At 50.4% G+C, this 20464-nt stretch overlaps 6 protein-coding genes across 6 annotated transcripts; 4 read left to right on the top strand and 2 right to left on the bottom strand.

Moving 5' to 3' along the window:
• Window positions 1-4610: 4610 nt before the first annotated feature.
• Window positions 4611-7428, bottom strand: N7532_001076 (putative glycosyl hydrolase; the record flags this gene model as incomplete). Its single annotated transcript, XM_056613570.1, has 2 exons — window positions 4611-6104; window positions 6160-7428. The coding sequence occupies 2 exons, from the start codon at window positions 7426-7428 to the stop codon at window positions 4611-4613; spliced, it is 2763 nt and encodes a 920-aa protein (XP_056478611.1).
• A 3000-nt stretch (window positions 7429-10428) lies between these two features.
• Window positions 10429-11907, top strand: N7532_001075 (glycoside hydrolase family 76 protein; the record flags this gene model as incomplete). Its single annotated transcript, XM_056613569.1, has 3 exons — window positions 10429-10537; window positions 10591-11294; window positions 11344-11907. 3 exons carry the CDS (start codon window positions 10429-10431, stop codon window positions 11905-11907), a joined length of 1377 nt encoding a protein of 458 aa, XP_056478610.1.
• A 642-nt stretch (window positions 11908-12549) lies between these two features.
• N7532_001074 (glycoside hydrolase family 1 protein) lies at window positions 12550-14690 on the top strand (the record flags this gene model as incomplete). The annotated part of the gene is made up of 6 exons (XM_056613568.1): window positions 12550-12722; window positions 12773-12980; window positions 13031-13514; window positions 13566-14177; window positions 14223-14361; window positions 14444-14690. The coding sequence occupies 6 exons, from the start codon at window positions 12550-12552 to the stop codon at window positions 14688-14690; spliced, it is 1863 nt and encodes a 620-aa protein (XP_056478609.1).
• Window positions 14691-15047: 357 nt separating this feature from the next.
• On the top strand, window positions 15048-17171 carry N7532_001073 (mediator of RNA polymerase II transcription subunit 17; the record flags this gene model as incomplete). Its single annotated transcript, XM_056613567.1, has 3 exons — window positions 15048-15409; window positions 15474-15859; window positions 15913-17171. The coding sequence occupies 3 exons, from the start codon at window positions 15048-15050 to the stop codon at window positions 17169-17171; spliced, it is 2007 nt and encodes a 668-aa protein (XP_056478608.1).
• A 772-nt stretch (window positions 17172-17943) lies between these two features.
• On the top strand, window positions 17944-18287 carry N7532_001072 (uncharacterized protein; the record flags this gene model as incomplete). Its single annotated transcript, XM_056613566.1, has 2 exons — window positions 17944-18058; window positions 18115-18287. The coding sequence occupies 2 exons, from the start codon at window positions 17944-17946 to the stop codon at window positions 18285-18287; spliced, it is 288 nt and encodes a 95-aa protein (XP_056478607.1).
• Window positions 18288-18475: 188 nt separating this feature from the next.
• N7532_001071 (uncharacterized protein) lies at window positions 18476-19401 on the bottom strand (the record flags this gene model as incomplete). The annotated part of the gene is made up of 4 exons (XM_056613565.1): window positions 18476-18661; window positions 18723-18879; window positions 18930-19037; window positions 19091-19401. The coding sequence occupies 4 exons, from the start codon at window positions 19399-19401 to the stop codon at window positions 18476-18478; spliced, it is 762 nt and encodes a 253-aa protein (XP_056478606.1).
• Between the last annotated feature and the right edge of the window lie 1063 nt (window positions 19402-20464).

Here is a 20464-nt window from a genome sequence, read left to right as displayed (position 1 = left end):
TCCGATCGTACTGAAGGCGAGGCCTTTGCCAGCTCATCCGACTCTTCGTGATTATCTGATAGTTTTCTGAAATCCTACCTTGTTGCAAGTATACCGATCCTTGATTAACTTCCAAATGGCATCCCGAATTTGCTTGACCGGATGATATCGCGGCTGTAGTCTAGAGCTATATAAAAGTGCTTAGTTCTTACTCGGGAGATAGACCCAGGTTCAGGAACCCTTGTTCCTTGCCCACTGTTATGTGACACTATTAGTAACGGATATCCACTGATCTCCCCACCTCCGAACGGGAGATAGTCTCGGCTGATGTAGATAGATAGTAGGCGCAAAGTTTCCTGTTCCTATTCGTGGTATAGCTACTGTGAGCCATCGAAGAGTCTGTCTAGAATCATCGATGTCTGAGCAAACAGACTACACCACCGATTAATCGCCAGCAAAAGGACCCTATGCCTATCTATATCTTGTCCACCCCTTCCTCAATCTGTTCTCTCTTTCCTTTTCTCGTAACTAACTAACTTTCGTTAGACCTTACAGAATCAAGAACGCTCATTTGTCTTTGTCCACCTATCTATAGTCCTTCCCGTTACTCTACTTACCCTGTCAGCTACACTTCTTTTCCATCGCTCTCTGGTCTTTTTCTGCTCTTAGCTGATATTCTGTGATACTATTAATAGGCTTCTTAGTGGCATTTGCTGTATAGGAGTACTGGTGGTTACTGCTCTAGATAATAGTAATACCTTCGACTCTTAGCTGACATAGCTATAGGACACAACCTCCTTATATGCCCTAATACCTAGTTATATTAGTCGTAACTAGACACTATCACTAAGTTATAGTTCTCCTAAGCCCGAGTAAAGATTAGATAGTCGCTTATAACTAACTAGTCCGGTCAGCCTCACATATCTAGTAGACAATAAAGGAATATCTAGTGAACAGCTCTCAGACTATATTCGATGCACTTACCTGATCGAGTGGGGAGTCACGCTCAATTATTGGGTGATAGTGAAGGACACAGAGCAGGATCTATCTGAACCGCCTAGTATCTTTTAGTCGAGAATCGAACAGGAGGCGGCTAAAATCCTGCAAAGTAAGACAGCTTATAATCGCTGAGTTAGACCAGACGATACGAACGTGGTAGTTTCTGTAAACGATCGATCACAGTGCGATTTAATCAAATGTTTTAAGGGCATAGATATTAATTAGACAGCGATAGAGAAGCAATCTGAGTTGTGGTAAGTGATTTGCTCAGGACCATATCTCGAATAAACTCGCGCGTGGAAGCGGGCAATGTTGGTGTCTTGGTGCCTTGGTGTCTTAGTAGGGACAACGTGGTCGGAGGTGCAGCCTCCTAGGCGGGAGAGACAGTTTGGCAGAAAGCGTATTATTGAAACCCATGATTACAGCAACAGTGGCGTATTAGCCTTGTCAGATATTTTACTGTTTTCTACTGACGTGCACGGGTGATTTATTCACCACCGCCTTAGCGTTAGGGTCTGAGATAGATTCTTTGTGTAAAATATGGAAGTCAATTTCGAATGTGAGTGTACAAGGAACAACCCATAGACAAACAATAACAACACACGAGAGGAATACGATGAAGGAATTCAATAATCGCGGGCAGCTAACAGCTTATTAAGCGCGCTCTCTTCTCCAGACCCGAGTGCAAGACCCAAGGAATGATGAAAACGAATAACCCCACGAAGGGGATGCCAAAGAATATGCCGCCAGTCAAGTGAACCAAATGATCCCCGCGCTGTGCAATGCAGTTTCTCAATGGTGGTACCCGGCCTAATGAACGCCAGAGTACCAGGTCCAGCCACGGTTTTGCCGGTGCGTATGAAGAAGAAAGAAAAAAATTGGGAAAATCCCGGCGAGAGATATTTATGCCTGTGGGAGGGGCGCTAGGCCGTTTCGGGGTAGGCGGACTGGAGTGGCAGGACGCGTACGGAATAGGCAGGAAGGGAAGCTGGGATGATGGAGTTGAATATGGGTATCTTGGGGTGCTTGTGAATATTGTCTTGAATCAGAGTTCTAGATGCCAAGACCGTGATGAAGCTCATATGGAGCGAGCATGACCGATATACCTGCTAAAACGAGGATACAGCTTGAACCAATGGGCGCTGTGCCAATGTGAGCTATGAAAAACCTCTTGTGCAAGCTCTATCCAGATCTGAGTAACCAAGAAGGCCTGTAAACGATGCTCTGAATAAGGATTCTCGAAGCCAGGGCCATGAGGAAGCAGATATAGGACGAGGACGAATATGAAGCCTTCAATCGACATCATAAACACAGCCCAAAAGTGTGTACCGTAGAAGATTTCCTCTCCAGGTCCGAGTCGCTGACCCAAGACATGATGAAAAAAGGTGTCAGAACCCACGAAGGGTGTGCCAAAGAATACGCCCCAGAGACCCCCGAGGGTGCCTCAACAGAGTATACACACACGCTGTGCAATGCGGCGATGCCCTGTGATGATCCACCCTCATGACCGTGATTCATCGGAGCAAGGTATATGTAAAGAGGAAGAAAAAAAGGAAAGGGAAATTTGCCGGCAGGTGATATTTATACCTGGGGCCGTCCACGCTAGTCCCGTTTGGGCAGAGTAGGCTACGGAGATGCAAGAGCCCGGGAACAGGAGGTATAGAGTGCCTGGTCTGCCTGAACAGCTCTAGAGGTTAGTTTGTGTGAATGGTGTGTCAACGACAGCCAAGGACTCAGCTACAATGATCTTCACAAAGAAGCTGCATATTAGACGTAGTCCTTATAACTAGATGTCGTGAAATTCGTGCAGCTGGGAAGCTGTGAGCGCTTTTTTCCGTGCTAGATTTCAGTTTCCGACAGAATCCCTGATCAAGAAAAAGAGGGAAAGACCTTCACAAATAATCAGCCGTATTAACACAGTTGAAAATAGTATGCTTGTTGATGTAAAGGCCGTGAAACCATCGATCCTCTGTCTGTTCACATCCCGGGACATCACATAACAGTTTTCCGTCCACTATCGGCAGAGGAGAAATACCGCAAGACCTCGACCGGCTACGTTGGTCCTGTTCGTCTATTCCACCCTTGTATCTGTACTTAGAATATCCCTAGAATCCCCAGTGGAAAGTAGGCAAATCAGTAGACTGCGACACCGTAGACGAGCTACCATGCCTGCTCTGCTAAAAAGCAATAACCAGATACCAAAAAAAGGGGGACGAGCTTTCCAGAAGCACAGGAATGCCAGTTCCAGTACACTACAGGTGCCGTCGTCGACGCGTAACTCATTTCTCCGGTCCGGGAAGCACGAGAATCATCACGCAGGGTAGCCCTCCTGGTCTTCATACACAGCTTCCCAGGGTTGATCTTTCTTCTCCATACCCGAGTCTCTCGTCTCTAACCCAGGAATGATGAAAAAAGATTAACCCCACAAAGGGGATGCCATGCCAAAAAATATGCCCGCCAGCTCCCGAGGGTAGCCGAACAGGTATCAACCCGCGATGTGCAATGCAGGAGACTTGTGGTGCGCTGCCTTTATGATCGCAACTCGCCCAGACGAGCTTGGGTATTGTGGAGTTTGTCCGAAGCTAAAGTGTGAAGAGGGAAGAAAAGAGGAGGAAGATTGCAGGCGGCAGGCTATATTTATACCTGGTGGTTGCGGCGCTAGTCCCGATTGGGTAGGCACCTATTGTAGGCAGATGCGTGTTGACATGACCTGAAGCCCGTAGAAAGGGCAGAGGGCCAGAGGGCCTGTATGAGACAGTCAAATTGCTGCTTCTGCTACTGCTCCTGTATGAAGGACCATCTCTTCTCCAAGTTCGAGTCATGACCCAAGCTTGATGAAAATAACGAAAAAGATAATCCCCAAAGGGGACGTGCCAAATAATATGCCTGATATGCCCAAGGGCATGAACAGGAAAACCTGTGATGATCTGCCTTCATGATCGCAGCTTATCCAAGCGGTACCGACCTACCGGGGGGGGGGGGGAAGGGAGTGGGAGGGTGCAGGTGGGTACGAAACGTACCAAGCCCAGGTGGAAATTAAGACGGCCATATAGGCATTTTGGTCATAGAGAGAGGAGATGAAGAAGAGAAGTTCTGATGTGGAGAGAAGACCGTATTTATGCACCGGCGGTGGCCTTTTAAGCGAGGTGGAAGTTTCCGCTGTCATCGATGGGAGTCTATGAGGTAGGGGTTGGGAAGCTCGTGATCAGGGTTAGGGGGGCACGTGCTTTGTTGGATTTTCTTGCTGAGACCTTTTGTTATCTTGTGCTTCTTGTGGAAGTTTCTCCTGCTGATTTGTCTTCAATCGATGCTAGGTTTTGAATTAGTACCCCCTTTATGACTTTTTCTTTGGCGTCTAGAGCTAAAGAATGCGTTGTGTGTGTAACATTTGATACTTCACGTTGCTTGGTATATAGACTGCACAGAACAAGTTTACTGGGAGCATACTTCCCAACAGTCCTTGAAGCCTATTGGTCTTGAGAAAGAATTTACGTGAATACAACTATCCATTTTTCACATAGCACAACATTAGTCAGCATAAAGGAATACATGTGAGCAAACATCGAAAAATATAATCCCTCCTCGTTGGAGCATACATGATATCAGCTACAGCCAAATGGTGCCTCCAAAAATCACCCAGAGCAATACTTCGGCACCGCCTTTGACGCTTTCTTCCGCCTCCATAAACCCTCCGAGTCAGTCGATCTCTTTCCCTTCTTATCCTTCAACTCCATTTTCTTCACATTCCGCCCAGAAACCTCAATCGTCGCCCCTTTCATATTCCCCTCAAACGCAACAGTCAAGTATACTTTCTCCCGTGGCCAGAGGGTGACATAATTATCGGACCAGTAGACCGGCGTGATATTCTCGCCGTTGGCGTTTAGTGCACTCAGGTGCAAGAAGAGGGCGGGCCCCTTGGATTTATTTTGCAGCTCGATCTCTTTGATTATCCATCCTTCACGCGGTCTGATGTTCTTGGGGTTCTTGAGAGTTGCTTTGACTTTTGCCGGGGCGAGGCAATTTAGCTTTTTGTAGTCGACGTATTCGGTTACCGGGGTGTAAAAGAAATTTGTCTTGTTCCAGTCCAAGGTGTCTGTTTTTGGGGTAAGCCAGTATACATTGCGGCTTATGTCTTTTTTGCTCTTTTTGTCGTGGAGGACGAGCCGGAGGAAGGCTATGTCATGGGCTTTCATTTTATCAATCCCAGGAACTGTTCCAAGTCGCTTGGAGGAACTGGGTGATGTGGTTGTCTTGACCTTTTTGCTTGAGATCTTCTGTCCCGCAAGAGTAATAAGGTCAATCTGGACCTGTCGCTCGCCCTCTTCTTCGAGAGAGTGGTTAATAAGCCAGACACTCTGATCCTCATAGTCATAGGCGACATGCTCAACCCTCGTCCCAACCTTAGTCCCAAAATACGCCGCCATTGGAGCGAGATAGTAATCAAAAAGCTGCCAATGCAAATTCGGCCACGCACTATTCAACATCCAGTAAATAGCCCCCGTCGCCGGACGAGAAGCATTCTGGCGAGTTGAGTACGCCTCGAACTGTGCGCGCGTAGCCTCATAATCCGCCATCTGGCACTTTTCAACATAATCCTCCGAATTCTCTGCCTCCCCATACCGCGCAGTTAACGCCTCATTATAGATCTTCCGATTATAGAATGATGACTGCTCACGCGACATATGATATAGCCCCTCTTCAGGCTTCGTCCAGAGCGTCTGCAAATCACCATCTGACAAGAACCTCTTCAAACTTCCCATTTCAGGAGTCCCCACGCCCGCCCCAAGCTCGGTTCCAAATCCGAAAGCTGCCCCGTATTTATCAGTGTACCAGTAGTTCGGTGGGACCCAGTCATATGGTCCGTCCATCTTCATGCCCGATGGACCAAGTGCGTCGGGGAATCCCCGCATAGCGGCGGATGCGATTACGGGGCTGCGCCAGTCCATCTGCATCAGGGCGTTGAGATAGACGCCTGTCGCGTGTTTGTCGGGCCAGTAGTCTGATCCCACGAGAAAACCGAGGATAGAGGGGTGGGGTTGCATCATTTCGGCTTCGTGGCGCATTGCGGTTTGTGCGGTGGTATAATCTTTTTCGCTCCATTTTAAGCCGTCTGCGTCTTCGTTGTACTAATGATAGAAATGCTGTTAGCTCGGTCTTCAATAGTGGCTGAAGGATGCTTACCTCCCACCCTTCCCATTTATCGCAGCATTCCCACCCTGGTAGGACCATCATCCCCATCTCGTCGGCCAATGAGTATAGCTCAGGGTGCTCCTGTTTACCCTCCAATCGCACAGTGTTCATTCCCATGTCTAGCATGTATCGGAATATATTGCGGACACGCTGCTCGTCAAAGCGCATGAACATGTCTGGTCCGTATCCGGCTCCGAGGACTTGGAAGGGGAATCCGTTGACGAAAAAAGCAGTGTCGTTGTGCTGATTTAAGCGGGAGCCGACGCTACGGATGCCGAATTGGAAAGACTTTGCCGCATCGGATATGCTGAAGTTATCGGTGACATATGTTTTGGCTTGTACTTCGTACAGCGGTTGATCACCCCAACTTGCAGGCCACCAGATCCGTGCGTCGTCGATGCGGACTTTGATGAAGGCTGTGAGTTCCTGGCCTGGCCGGAGGTAGAAGCTCTGCCCAAATGGGATTGGGTCCGAGGTTGGAGGCCATATCGTGCCGTTCACGCTAACATGCAAGGGATTGGGGGAGTGGTTGATTAGGTCTGTCTTCAGGATGACATTGACGTTATTTCTCTCGTGGGGTTGAGTGAAATCCGTGATGACTCGAAAAGGCGACATGGACACTGCACCAGTTTGCGCAATCTCGACATCGCGCCAGACGCCCGTGCCGTTGTCGGCAGGATATGGGTTCCAGTCGACGAAGCCCATCGCAAAGTCACGGAGGTAGTTCGTAGGGTACGCCCGAATGAGCACACAGTTTTTCCCCGCCTGAACGTGGTTCCTGATGTTGTAACTGTGGCCACCGTATGAACCCTGCTGCTCCTCGCTTGTTGCAATCTGGACGCCGTTGAGGTAGATATCCGCCTTGGAGGTGATTCCGTGTGTGATCAGCGTGAAGTACTGACCCTCGGATGGGTTGACGGTAAATTCCTCTCGGTAGAGCCAGGGCGCACGAAAAAGGTCATCGTCTTCGAGTTCTTTCATATTGTCTGAGTAGAAAATTTTGGTATCGTTGTAGACGCCGCTTTCGATCAGCCCGGCCATGACGGACTTGCGAGGGCCCACGCGATGCCAGTCCTCAGTGTTGACTCCGGGTCTGGACAGCGCGAACATATCATCTGACACGCTGGTGGCAGAGATGAGATGCCATCCTGGGATATTCGCCTTGTCGCCGGGTTGAGAGACGAGTGGTTCGTCGTTGGCTAGTGTATGCACACTGCATACTGCCAGCACGAGGGCACCGATGCCCCAGGAGAGCTTCATCGAGGGTTCACAGTGATATAGTCAAGTCCGAAGTATGATGCGATCGGTATTTTCGTCTAGGGTTTCTGCGGCGTGGCTAAATAAAATACCTGCGTTGACGGGTGCTAGTGCGGAGAGAAGTGGCAATGGAGTTGCATTGCATGAAGGCGAGTGTGGTGGTATTCTACACGCCGCCTCGAAGTGTAAGCGGTGCTGCAGGGTCTGTCCCGGACAGGCTTAGCAGCTCGCGATGCGCCGTCGGTGATCCCGGCAATCTGGAGATTTCCCCGGTTGGGCTAGTGATAGCCCGCTCAGTTCCCTGAATAGGGTATTCCTTTACAGCGGCGGAGCTATATTCGGTGCCGGTTGAGGGTCTTGTTGTATTAATGACATCGTCGGGAACATGATGATCGTATACTCTTGGCATAGCACTTGGAGTATTGAGCCAGCGCAATCAAATAGTTAGGTAGTTGTAAGTGTAGAAATTATGTACGTCACATCGGTCTGCATAGTCTGGTGGATATAATACATAGCACATTGTTTTCCGAGGATGATATCGAGCCCTCGTGTAGTGTTCGAGGTATTTGCACTTCCTTACGTGCCAAGGAAAGAATCGTCCTCGAGATACGCAGCCCAACTCACGCTGGTCTTCCACTCTGATGAGCTCTTGGGGGCTGGCGGACCTTTCTTCTCGGATTACTCCGTACTCTTGGTGGACTCTTGTCTCCCTGGATGCAATGCAGTAGACACAGCAGCCACCCCTTGTACGAACAGAATATGTTCGGGCTGTGGGCCTCTAACATGCATGCGCAGGCGAATCAACTTCTCTAGTGTCGATTCACGATTTTATGTTGAGGACCTGGTAGATATTGACGATAATGGGCTACTAATCGCGCCAGAGAAATGCGTTTGAGACTATTACTGGGATCGAGCGAGCAAATGGGGCACAAACAAACTTGTTCAACATAACACTTGTGAAGCTGAAGGGCATAGGGACTCGGCAAGTTGAAAGGCCCTGTAGAGCCTGGCTCACATCTGTCAATCGCGTGTTCAATATCGTTCGTTATCACTCGCTGCTCGACCAAGTCCCCTCTTTTGTTCCTAGGGCCTTCCCCAATATTTTACTGCCGACCCCATTCCGAATGGATGATTTCCCAACAAAAGCAGAAACACGAGCTTCAGCAAACCCAGGACCAAAACAACCGAGCATAAACAAATCCAACAAAGCACGGGCCCGCCAATACTTTGATTCCCATCGATGGCAACAGAATAGTCCTCATTGTAGGCCCTCTTTAGCCGCTTTTTATCATTTTCTAACAGCTGGTGAAGCCCAAATTCATTCACTCGAAGTCGGTGGTAGGCGGTGACGACTTGTACAGAATCTTCAAACAGCAATGTCCAGCTGTATCGTGCTCAGAGTTTATATGGAGTCTTCCTCGGGCCTCATACTCGGTAATAGAGTCGTCCAAGTCTGTATACATTAGCTCGGGGCGTATAGAGTGTCGCGGTCGCCATCCTGCGTGCGTCGGCGAAGCATCGTAATGTCTTTATCAGCGATGATTCGGTCCTGACGCGATGTATATATCTGCAAGTGGTGGAATGCCTGCGGTCAGGCATAGAACTATCATCCCCAGAGATTCGATATGATAAAGAAGCCCTGCAATACTGTGATGGATCAGTCGTTCTCTACCGAAGGTGGTGGACGAAGGTGGTCGAGGCGCTGTTTGTGGATGGGAGATATGCCCGCATCGCCACTACATGAATCGGTCATGGAGGAGTTCAAAATTTTCTTCAGGGCGAGAACTCTAGAATGACCGACATTAAGTTTGACGCTTCTGAAATCGGTCGGAAATTGTATAGGGTTGCACGTATCACCAAGCAGGCAATCAAAGCAAATGGCTTAATGCAGATCCACAGTCAGGCATTGCCATGGAATTAGATAACTATACTTTTTTTCTACGAGGAAATTAGATCTGTAAAGGTACAATTAATATCCAGGAGCTCCGAAAGGGACAGAGGCTGGGAAATACATGTCCCTCCGGCCAGGATCTATATCTAGTATTCAATGATCTAGCGTTGTGTCTAGAAGCCCGAACCAGGGAATTAAAATTAGATTTATATTCTAATGCCATATCCTGCTTCCTTTCTGGGTTTTATCTCTATTTCCTGCTAGCTTCCTCCTGTTGTGGCTCTGAACTTCGCAGGGCGCGACTTTATTACACCGCGCAGCCGAGGAGCGTGAAACCTGCCACCACCACATCCGACCTTCGTCCTTTCCTTCCCATTCCAAGTCCTCACCACTTAGCACTTTCTCGAACCTCGACACCTCAAATAATTATATCTCGTTTGCTCACACACCCACATCTCAAATGCGAGCCAACCCTTCGAAAAGACCATTCCTCGCTTCCGGAAAGGGATAACCATTACGCCATCGGCATGCCAACCCTCACATCGTCGCTTTCAGCCAGGTACCACAACACACCAGGCACCCAGAGCCAACGGTCGCCAACCCAAGAATCCACCGATCAAGCCCCTCTCCCCATCAACCCGGCTTGCCGACCTGCTTGACAGCTCCCGCCCACATTCCCGTCGATCACCGTCGTGGAGTCGGCAGGCCAGATCCATGGCACACGCGGACCTGACAGGCGTGATGTTGCACTCTTCGGCGAGCTGTGTTCTTATTCCGGGATTAATGGGTCTGCTAAAATGGGGAAATGCTTCATGCGGCCTGATTGCTGCTTGGAGCTGGCTAGGGAGTGCCTGTGATTCGAGGGGGCCGCCTTGTTACCATGCCAGTACTCCTGTGTTGTTGGAATGTGGACGATTGGTCCACTCCCACTGCTGATGATGAGATGGTGCTCGCTACCTTACCTTCTCTCTCTTTTGCTTGTTCGACTGTGCGAAGTGCCTCTATTGATTACTAGAGGTGGTATGAACGCTGAAGCGACTTTGTGAAGGGCTCGCTGTACTCGAGTCATATATCTTCGCCGATTTTGAACGGTCGGGCGACACATTGTCCCAATGCGCGTGGCAGGGAGGAACGTTTGGCCCTCATGGGCAGGTCTTTTGGCCTTTGGCCTGGCAGGGTTCTCGTCTGTTCAGGCGATCCAACTGGATGCTAGCAATGATGGTATGACAATCCACACCAGGCGTACCGATTCTACCATGTCTAACATTTTGCAGAGTCCGTTAAAAAAGCTGCGAAGATCGTCGCGACCGACATGATGAGCTACTACACAGGGTATCGCCCCGGCGACAACCCCGGTAACCTCCCAGATCCATACTACTGGTGGGAAGCCGGCGCCATGTTCAACGCAATCATCGACTACTGGTTTGTAACCGGCGACGACGAATACAACGACTGGACGATCCAGGGTATGCTGTGGCAAGCCGGCGACAACCTGGCCTTCATGCCGAACAACCAGACCAAGACGGAAGGCAACGATGACCAGGCCTTCTGGGGCTTCGCGGCCATGTCTGCTGCTGAGCGTAACTTCCCTAATCCGCCGAAAGACCAGCCTGGATGGCTCGAGATGGCACAAGCGACGTTCAACACGCAAGCGCCTCGGTGGGATACCTCTTCTTGCGGTGGGGGTCTGCGCTGGCAGATCTTTACGTGGAACAATGGGTATAATTATAAGAATACCATCTCCACTGGTGGATTCTTTAATCTTGCTGCGCGACTGGCGAGATATACTGGCAACCAGACGTACGCGGACTGGGCTGAGAAGGCTTGGGATTGGACTTATAGTGTTGGGTTCATGACGCCTGAGTACCACTTTTGGGACGGGGCGAGTGATCTCAATAATTGCACGGAGATGAATAAGATCGAGTGGACATACAATGCAGGTGTCTACCTTCTCGGTGCGGCGAACATGTACAATCTGGTGAGTCTCCCTTCCTTTTTTGTCATGGACACATTCTAACACCCTCCAGACCGAAGACCAAAAATGGAAAGAACGCACCCAAAAAGTCCTCGACTCAACCGACGTCTTCTTTACCAAGTCAAACATCATGTTCGAACGCGCCTGCGAAACAGTCAACACCTGCATGGTAGACCAACGCTCGTTCAAGGGCTACCTTGCCCGCTGGATGGCGGCGACCACGCAAATGGCCCCCTTCACCTACGACCAAATCATGCCCAAACTGAAAGCTACTGGTGAAGCAGCCGCGCGAACATGCACCGGTGGCCCGAAGGGTAGGTCGTGTGGCATGAAGTGGACGGAGAAAAAGTGGGACAATACCAGAGACTTTGGGCAGCAGATGGCTGCGCTCGAGGTGATTCAGTCGAACCTCGTTACTCGTGTCGCACCGCCTGTTACCGATGACAATGGTGGTACCAGTAAGGGTGATCCCAGTGCAGGTGGTAAGCCCGAACAGCCGAAGCCTGATGCGCTCTCGTACGAGATCACGACAGCGGATCGGGCGGGCGCGGGGATTTTGACTGCGATGATGATGGTTCTTGTTGGTGGGTCTGCGGGTTGGTTGTGCTGGGATTAGATACCAGAGAGTCGGGATTTCCGAAGGATTGCAGAATTGGTTTGATTGCTTGTTCTATTTCTTCATGGTTGGCGGGCGTTTTGTGAATACTCGGATGATATACACGCGTGAACCATTATGCATTTTCAACTTTTCCATATTATCATGACAATTCCCTAGGTTCTTCATCCCACTCCACTCTCACGGAGAAACCCCAACTCGGCCTGGTTCAGGCCCCGTCCAACCAGATCCCCTCTGCTGCAGTAGTATCCCATTGGCCCCCCACATCCATCTTGCGGGGAAACCGGGGCTGCTGTAGACACTGCCGGACTAGAGCGAGTGTTGAACACGCTATACCACCCTAGCTCCCTCCGAGTGTAACAGCCCACTTGGGACCGCCAATCGACCCCCGATTTAGGATTGCGACTTTAATTTCGGTCCGGCTGTGATGACACTAAATGACATCGACTAGTACACTCCTAGTCGTAGTATAGCAGTAAGTTGGAGACCACGCGGATTTAAGTTCACGCCACGCCAACCGCGCCCTTTCTTGTCTCCGAGAATTACCCGGCAGGAACGTGGGGGTGCTTAAAGAGAGACTTAAGAGAGCTGTTTGCTGTAGTATTGCGCTGCTGATCCGTTTTGGGATACTTAAGTCATCTAATGTGGGACACTGGCATTCTCGTGAGCATCGCGGCCTTGCTGGCTGCCGCCGAGGGGCAGGAGGTCTTCATCACGACGAAGGGTCCTGCTGCGAGGCCGCAGTGTACGCATGCTGCTACTTCGCCGAGTTATTATTTTCAGCCTTTTTCGTACACGCTCAATGAGACGGTTCGGTGGGTTACCCGGTGAGGACGGGGTGTGTGCGTGCTAACCCGCGCTGCAGATATGCGACCTCGATGCCCTCGCCTACAACTACGAAGAAATATGCGCCCGCTTATACAGATGCTTTGAAGCACTTTACCTCCCTGTCCACGACGACTTGGGGGAATTGGCTCCCCGGGGAGACAGTTATCAGCGCGACGGATTCCTCGGATCCATATGGACAAGCTGCGTGGTCTTCTATGTGGCTGGAGGCGGATCTTCAGAATTATGTATGTTTCCTTCCATTCAACCTGTATTTCATCTGTTGACACTTCTCCAGACGGCAACTGGGATCTACTCAACGACAGTCAGCCCTACCCCAGTTCCAACCAGCGAACTCGTCCTCCCACCGAGCGACTACTTCGGTCCGACAGATTGCTACAGTTTCCCCGATGGCTTCGTCTTCGGCGTCGCGGGCAGCGCAGCCCAGATTGAAGGCGCCGTTGCGCTCGAAGGCCGCTCCCCTTCATTGCTAGAGAAGCTCATTGCCGACGACAGACCGAAGGATTACGTCACGAACGAGAACTATTACTTCTACAAACAGGATATCCAGCGCCTTGCCGCTATGGGAGTGGAATACTACAGTTTCACGATTCCCTGGACTCGAATTCTACCGTTCGTTTTGCCCGGCACACCGGTTAACCAGCAAGCTATCGATCATTACGATGACTTGATCAACACCGTCCTTGACGCGGGCATGCAGCCTATCGTCACGATGCTGCATTTTGACAGCCCTCTCATGTTCGTTGCGAGCGATAATATCAGTGCGTTTTCTTTTCTGTCTAACCACACTCTACGACGCTAACATCCTCCAGCCCGCCATCCAGACATCGGCTACAACAATGCGGGTTACCAAAACGAAACCTTTACCGACGCCTTCGTAAACTACGGCAAAGTCCTCCTAACCCACTTTGCAGACCGCGTGCCAATCTGGGTAACATTCAACGAACCCCTGCTCTACGCCTTCAACTTCCAAGGCGTCGACAATGTAGTCCACGCCCACGCACAGGTCTACAAATTCTACCGCGATGAGCTAAACGGTAAAGGACGACTGGGCATCAAGTTCAACGACAATTTCGGCGTGCCGAAGGATCCGCACAACGACAGCCATGTGCACGCAGCGAACCGCTTCAATGAGATGCAGCTGGGTTTCTTTGGGAATCCTATTTTCCTCGGGAAGCAGTACCCCCAGTCGATCCTTGATACCCTGCCTGGTGCCCGGCCTCTGAATCACTCCGAGCTGGAGGATATTAAGGGGACGTCCGACTTTTTTGGGATTGATCCGTATACGGCTACGGTTGTTTCTCCTGCAGATGAAGGGATTGATGCTTGTGTGGCGAATTGGTCTGCTTCGAATATACTTCTGCCGTACTGTGTTAAGCAGGAGACGGCAAATGGGTATGGATGGAACATTGGGTATCGCTCTGGTATGTTTTCCCCCCAGGGCTGGGTGTTTGTGACTGACGTAGCAGAATCCTATGTCTATATCACGCCGACGTATTTTCGCGAGTATCTCTCCTACCTGTGGAATACGTTCCGACACCCGGTGTTCGTGTCGGAGTTTGGATTCCCTGTCTATGGCGAGGCCGATAAGGATCTACCTGATCAGCTGTAAGACTTTTTCCATTCCTTTTTCCTTTCTTTTGACTTTCTTTTGACTTTTATTCACCTTGCTAATGCTGATGTTGAATAGATTCGACTCCCCACGCAGCGTGTACTACCTCTCCTTCATGTCGGAGATCCTCAAGTCGATCTACGAAGATGGCGTCCATGTTATGGGCGCGTTGGCGTGGAGCTTTGTCGATAATTGGGAGTTTGGGGATTATTCGGCTCAGTTTGGGATCCAGGTTGTTAATCGCACCACCCAGGAAAGGTTTTATAAGAAGAGCTTTTTTGATGTGGTGGATTATGTCAAGTCGAGACAGGGAAAGAAGGTCTGATTGCGCGGTAGAATTATTCGCTACGTAGGTGGAGGGCTCAATGAGTTAGATTTGATGATGAATTGTCTGAGGTCGCGTAGAATTATATCATGCAACAATATATTTCTAGCTTATTCTCTGTATTACATTAATGTCACGTGATCATATAGGTCTGATGTTTCTGTCAGATGAAAACAACTGTAATTGTACATGGACAAAGTATACCCGATATAAGTCCTTACCGAGCAAATCGCACAAGGAAGAGGCCATCTAGCTATAGCGTGGGTAGTGCAGTATATCATCGGTGGTCAATTTCCTCGTGTCGTGCCAAGCTCCGAGTCGTTGCAGTGAATAAAGCCTCACCGCCCACGCTCCGACATGATGTCTCACGCCGAGTGCAGTCCTCCCCGACACACATCCACGCCAATTCAAGTCGCATTCGAGGTCGCACCGACTGTGCCTTTCGTCACCATGGGCGACACCTTCAATCTCCCCCTGCGCCCCCACCTGGAGAAAGGGGACCACCACGATACCCTTCCCGCCGAGATCTCGCAGATCAACCAGCAGTGGGGCTCCTTTCGCGATGTGAACGAAGAGGTCTTGCTGGCCAAGATGGCGGAGGAGGATGCAGCGGGTGGAGCTGTGGAATCGATCGAAGAAGAGGACGAGAACGAAATGACCACCACCGAGCGCCTGGAGGAGCTTTACAAGAAGCGCGCGGAGATGCTGCAGTTCGCCATGTGCGTGAATCCCACGATGAATGCTTGACATACCTGGGAAGCAGCAAAAGCTGACTTGAAATAGGACGGCTCATACGGAAGCGACTATGGCTCTCGATTTTGTCTCGCTGCTGTTGTCGAAGTGGGCGCCGCGCCAGGCTGAGTCTTGCATGTCCCCATACCTCAAACACGCCGTGCCATTGGGATCGATCGACGTCGACATCGTGAACCCGCCCCCTCTACTCGACTCCGTTGCGCAAAATAGCAAGGCTGTATCGAGCGGCTGGAGGCTTTACAACTTCAACTTTGCCAGCAAGAAACTGCTGAGTGCGGCCGGTCGACTTGAAAACGAGGTGGATATTGAGGCGAGGTACTGGGACTCGGTGCTGGAAATTAAGGAACAGGGGTGGAAGATCTGTCGACATCCGCGTGAGGGCCAAACCCTGGCTGTGCAGTATGGATTTTTGGAAGGTAGTCTCCCCTGTCGTTCTATGACGTTGAGATTGAAGACTCACTATTTACAGCTACCCCTGTTTTCCGCAATCGCGGCCTTGCTACTTTGCGACGGGCCCATGATGGCACTTTGAATTTGTATAAGGGACTGGTACCCCCGGGCTCGCCCTTTGTCCGTGTGAGCGTGCTCCGATGTTCGACTGTCACAGGCAGCACGACGCCCCCGGCGTCGTTGTCCGATACCGCAAAGACCATTCACCAGCAAATCCTACACGCGCGCGACTCGGTGTTTGAAGATGAGTTGTTCTATGAATTGCTGCGCGAGGCGAAATCCATGATGGACTGCGGTGTCACGACCCGACACAATTCGATCCAAATTCCTGTTACCGACGATGTCGAGATTCTGCTTGAATTGGTGGATGCCGAAGAGAGCCTGCGAGATGAGCCTGAAAATGCTCAACTCGACACCCAGCTTGCCGAGGGTGTGGCGTACTCTATGCGCATTCTGCTTTCATTTGCCCATCGCTTGAACCACCGTCGTCGAATCCGGCCCCCAGCACCTCTGGCTTCCGAGAAACCGCGTACTCCTGAATATCACCTTTTCCGACCCTCCCTTGCCTACCTCCAGCACGTCTCGCAGGCCCGCTGCGTGGAATCATTCATTCATGGCATTACCGGAGTCATGCGATCCTCCGGTTTCCAGCTTCCAGAGTACACTACAGAAATCCTCGCCAGCCTTAAGATCAACCAGAACCTACCTCCCATGACCGAATTGTCCGCCCTTGAATCCCTCATGATCAACTTCCTCGAGCCGATCGAATCAGTGTTCAAGGTGAACTTGCTCACCCCTAACAGTTCTTTTACCATCAAAATGCGTACCAACGTACTGGAACCGCCGTATGGCACTCATTTCAACGTGACCTACGACCTTCCAGCCATTCCCGACCTCCGATCACCGGGCAATCTGGAGATGAGACACGAAGTCGAAGCCGCGGTCACCCATGCTCTCCTCCTGGATATTGTGACCAAGGTTTCGTCCAGCAACAAGAAATCATCCAACAATATGAAGCAATGGGAAGCAATCTACCCCCACATCGGCGAATTGCGCCTCCCCCTCGACTACGACACATACAAGAAGATGCAAATCTCCCTCTCGCGCGACAACCTCACAATCTCCACCAACCTCATCCACAGTCCCGGCGGCCGCGGCTTCGGCGAGGCCTTCCAACGCAAGAAGACAGTTGAAAGCAAGACGTGGACACTGCGTTCTTCCGACAATCCAAATGAACATTCCTCCGCGCTGGACTTTGTCGCGGCGGAGACCGCGTAGTGTGGCCCAGTCGGGCCTGCCACCTGTCATAACGTAATGCACTTTGTGGAGAATTCTGCCAATAATTGGGGTTGTGGTTTAGTGGTATAATACCCCTTTCGCATTCACCGCCTTCCGGCGGACACATGGGATTAGGGGTGGTCCGGGGTTCGATTCCCCGCGACTCCAACTTTTTGTTATTTTTTTGCCTTTTCTTTTTGGTCTGGTCTTAGAGACAGCTTTCTCATGTGAGAATGTTTGTTGTGCCGGTCTCGAGTTTTGTTGCATTTGTTGACGGAGTCGGATACCCTTTGTTCCTTTATTCGTTGTTAGCCTGGTCGATTAGCTAACACATACCTTTTCGTTCTTTCATTCATGCCCTTTGTAAAATTGTAGTCCATTTGAGTCGATTCGATGTCATTGTAGAGTCATCGTTTTCCGGGTCGCATTGGAATAGCCACATGGCTGAAAGATAGGCAGGGGTACATTCGGAGAATAGCGATGCGCCTATAAGAGACCTCCATCAAAATGCTCATCAATGAAAGCCACAAATAACTGTACATCAAAAGGCAATTCAAACCGACCTTCCTACTCTAATTGGATTGCCCCAACAGCACGGTGCATGCCGAGATGTGGAATGCACGTTTCATGCAGCATGGCGTAACCGCATACCAGTGCGCATTCCACCAAGCAAACCAAGCTTTTCAGCCGACAGGAATGCAAGTATTTGTTTTCGTTCCTGAGAGATAAAACCTCCTCATCTCTCTTCCCCTATTCATCTCTGCAAGTCAAAATGAAGTTTTCTTCCATTGTCCTCGCTGTCTTCGCGCTCGTCTCCACTGGTCTGGCCGATAAGACCTGCACCCCTAGCTTCGATTACTGCTCGGATGTGCTGATCAAGTCGAAGGGTAGGTGGCTCAAACATGGTCAGTGTTGTTAGGCCGCTACTAATTGTTGATTGTAGGCTTCACGGCGGATGATCTGAAGGATGTTTTGAAGGGCACCGACCTCGAGAAAGAGGATATCAAGAACATTCTCTTCCACTGCAAAAATCCTGGTATTGTTGGCCATCCTAAGCTTTGTAAGAGTGGATGCAAGGATTCGTCGCAGGAGGGTAGCCACACGTGTGATGGGTGAGTTTCGCAATAGAGTTGGAGGTCGAGTGGGCGTTGCTAATTGTTGCAGTTAAATTGTTTCTCGGATCTACATAGTATCGAATTTGATATGCTGTATTTAAGCAGCGATAGAGTGATTGGTCTCTTTCCATTTATGTGTAGTTTGTTTTCGAGCCCAATATCGTATGTACATGTTGTAGCTGTGGTCGATTACCACTCGACCTCTTTGCCTTCGTATTGATTCGGTCCGGGCGCCTTCTCCCAGCCTGGGACGTGGATGTTCACGAATTTCCCGTTCTGGTGAGGTCCGGTCTTTAGGACGATGTCGACTACCTTTTCCGCGCCAGTTTCGACGGGAAGGTCTGCTCGTTGACTTCCGAGGTCGGTCCGTAGCCACTGCAATAGTCAGTATACACGTTCAATGAGATAAATGTAACGTGGAAGGGTGTGAGCCTACCCCAGGGCTAACAGCCAAAAAGGTCAATCCCTCAGAAGCAAAGCTCTGCGCGTATTGAACAGTCAACATGTTCAATGCGGCCTTTGTGATCTTGTATGCTGGCGTCGGCGATTGCGCATACTCCTGTGCCCTGGCGATTGAGCCCAGCGTTGTAGATCTATGTTTATGTTAGCCTCTGTTACTGAGTCGTGCCGCATTGTGACTCACATGTTAACAACAGTCTTCTTCTGTCCACGTCTCAGCAATGGCAAAAAAGCTCTCGTCACCTCGTGAACACCAGTGACATTCAAATTGAAAATTTGGTTCAGGTTGTCCCTGTCACACGTCAGAAAAAGTATCCACACCATATTCAGGACAGTGAAACTTACATCCCCTCCAGCCCGGCGGGGTTATAATCCAACGTGCCCGCATTGTTAATCAAGTAATCCAGTCCCTTCCCTGCTAACTTCGACTCAACCTGTCGCGCAGCTTCCTCGATGGTCTTTTTATCCTCAACATCGAGTCGGACTAGCTCGATCCGGCCTGACGAGGCTGTGACGAGCTGGTTCAGTTGTGGGGAGTTGTCTTGGCGTGCGGTCGCGAAAATCGTTTCCACTTGGCCTTTTGGTAGGGCGGCTAGGCGCGAGACGAGGGCAAGGCCTAGGCCACGCGAGGAGCCGGTTATTAGGAATGAGGCCATGGTGTAACTGTGTCTTTGGATGCAGGTTGGAGTTTGCTGTGCTGAGTTTGATGCAAAGAGCTGGATTTAAGCTTGCATCATCTCCGATGGTTTGACTAATCTCCGTTAAGCCCGGTCGCTAGCAGAGGTCGATCATACCAGCCACGTCGATTCGTGGACACCCTTTTTGCATTTATCGGCGGTTCACATTGACTAGTGATGAGTCGGATGTCGAGTCTGGTTTGTGGTATCTCCGGTACAAAGAAATCGGTCGGGATGTTGCGTGCGTGAACGGCGTGATGGGATCGTGAGATGGTGCTGTAGGTCAACGAAAGGAATCAGCCAGATGGACTTTGGATTTTACCTTGACGATATGGGCATTTGAGGAGATTGATATACACCAGACACACATCCTGCCTACAGTTGGGACCGTGTGCAGATGATGAGACGTGTGGTTTCTGGACAGCTGTCGCTGTTTTCGATGAACTCCGGGAGCCCAGAGCGTGACTTGTCCGCAGAGAGCGCAAGATGGCGTTGCCGAATCTCGGATAATATCAAAGAGATGACGGGAATTGAGGTAGGCAAAGAAGAATAGTTGATGGGCTTTCGTAGACAACTGTCGCGACAAACAAAGACAGGCTTGTCCCCATAATATTGGACCACAGCCAACATCACCTTCGAGCCTCATGGTGTCCATCTCTCTTCTTCAAGCTCGAATGACTGACTCAAGACATGATGAAAAAAGGAATCCCCAGAGGAGAAGTGCTAAAAATCATGTCTCCTAGACCCCCGAGGGTGGTTGAACAGGCGGTCATCACGCTGTGCAAATGCGATGGACCTTCTATGGTGGACCGCCCTCATGACCGCAGCCACTCAAGGAAGGTATATATGAAGAGGAAAGAAATGAGGAGGAAGTTTGAAAGTCGTTAGCAGTATTCATACCCAGCGGGTGCGGCGCTAGTCATATTCCGGGCGGAGTGCTAGTGGCTTCTAAAAAGGGCAGGCACGTAACATGGACTGCCCAAGGCAGCGATTTGAGACGTACTGATGGCTACGAATCCTCTCCAAGCTCGAGTCGTTGACC

Source organism: Penicillium argentinense (assembly GCF_028826775.1).
Source record: "Penicillium argentinense strain IBT 30761 chromosome Unknown utg000002l_segment0_segment0, whole genome shotgun sequence".
In the NCBI taxonomy this organism is placed as follows: domain Eukaryota; kingdom Fungi; phylum Ascomycota; class Eurotiomycetes; order Eurotiales; family Aspergillaceae; genus Penicillium; species Penicillium argentinense.
The sequence above is the reverse complement of the archived record's forward strand: the minus strand, read 5'-3'. Positions and strand labels throughout refer to the sequence as shown.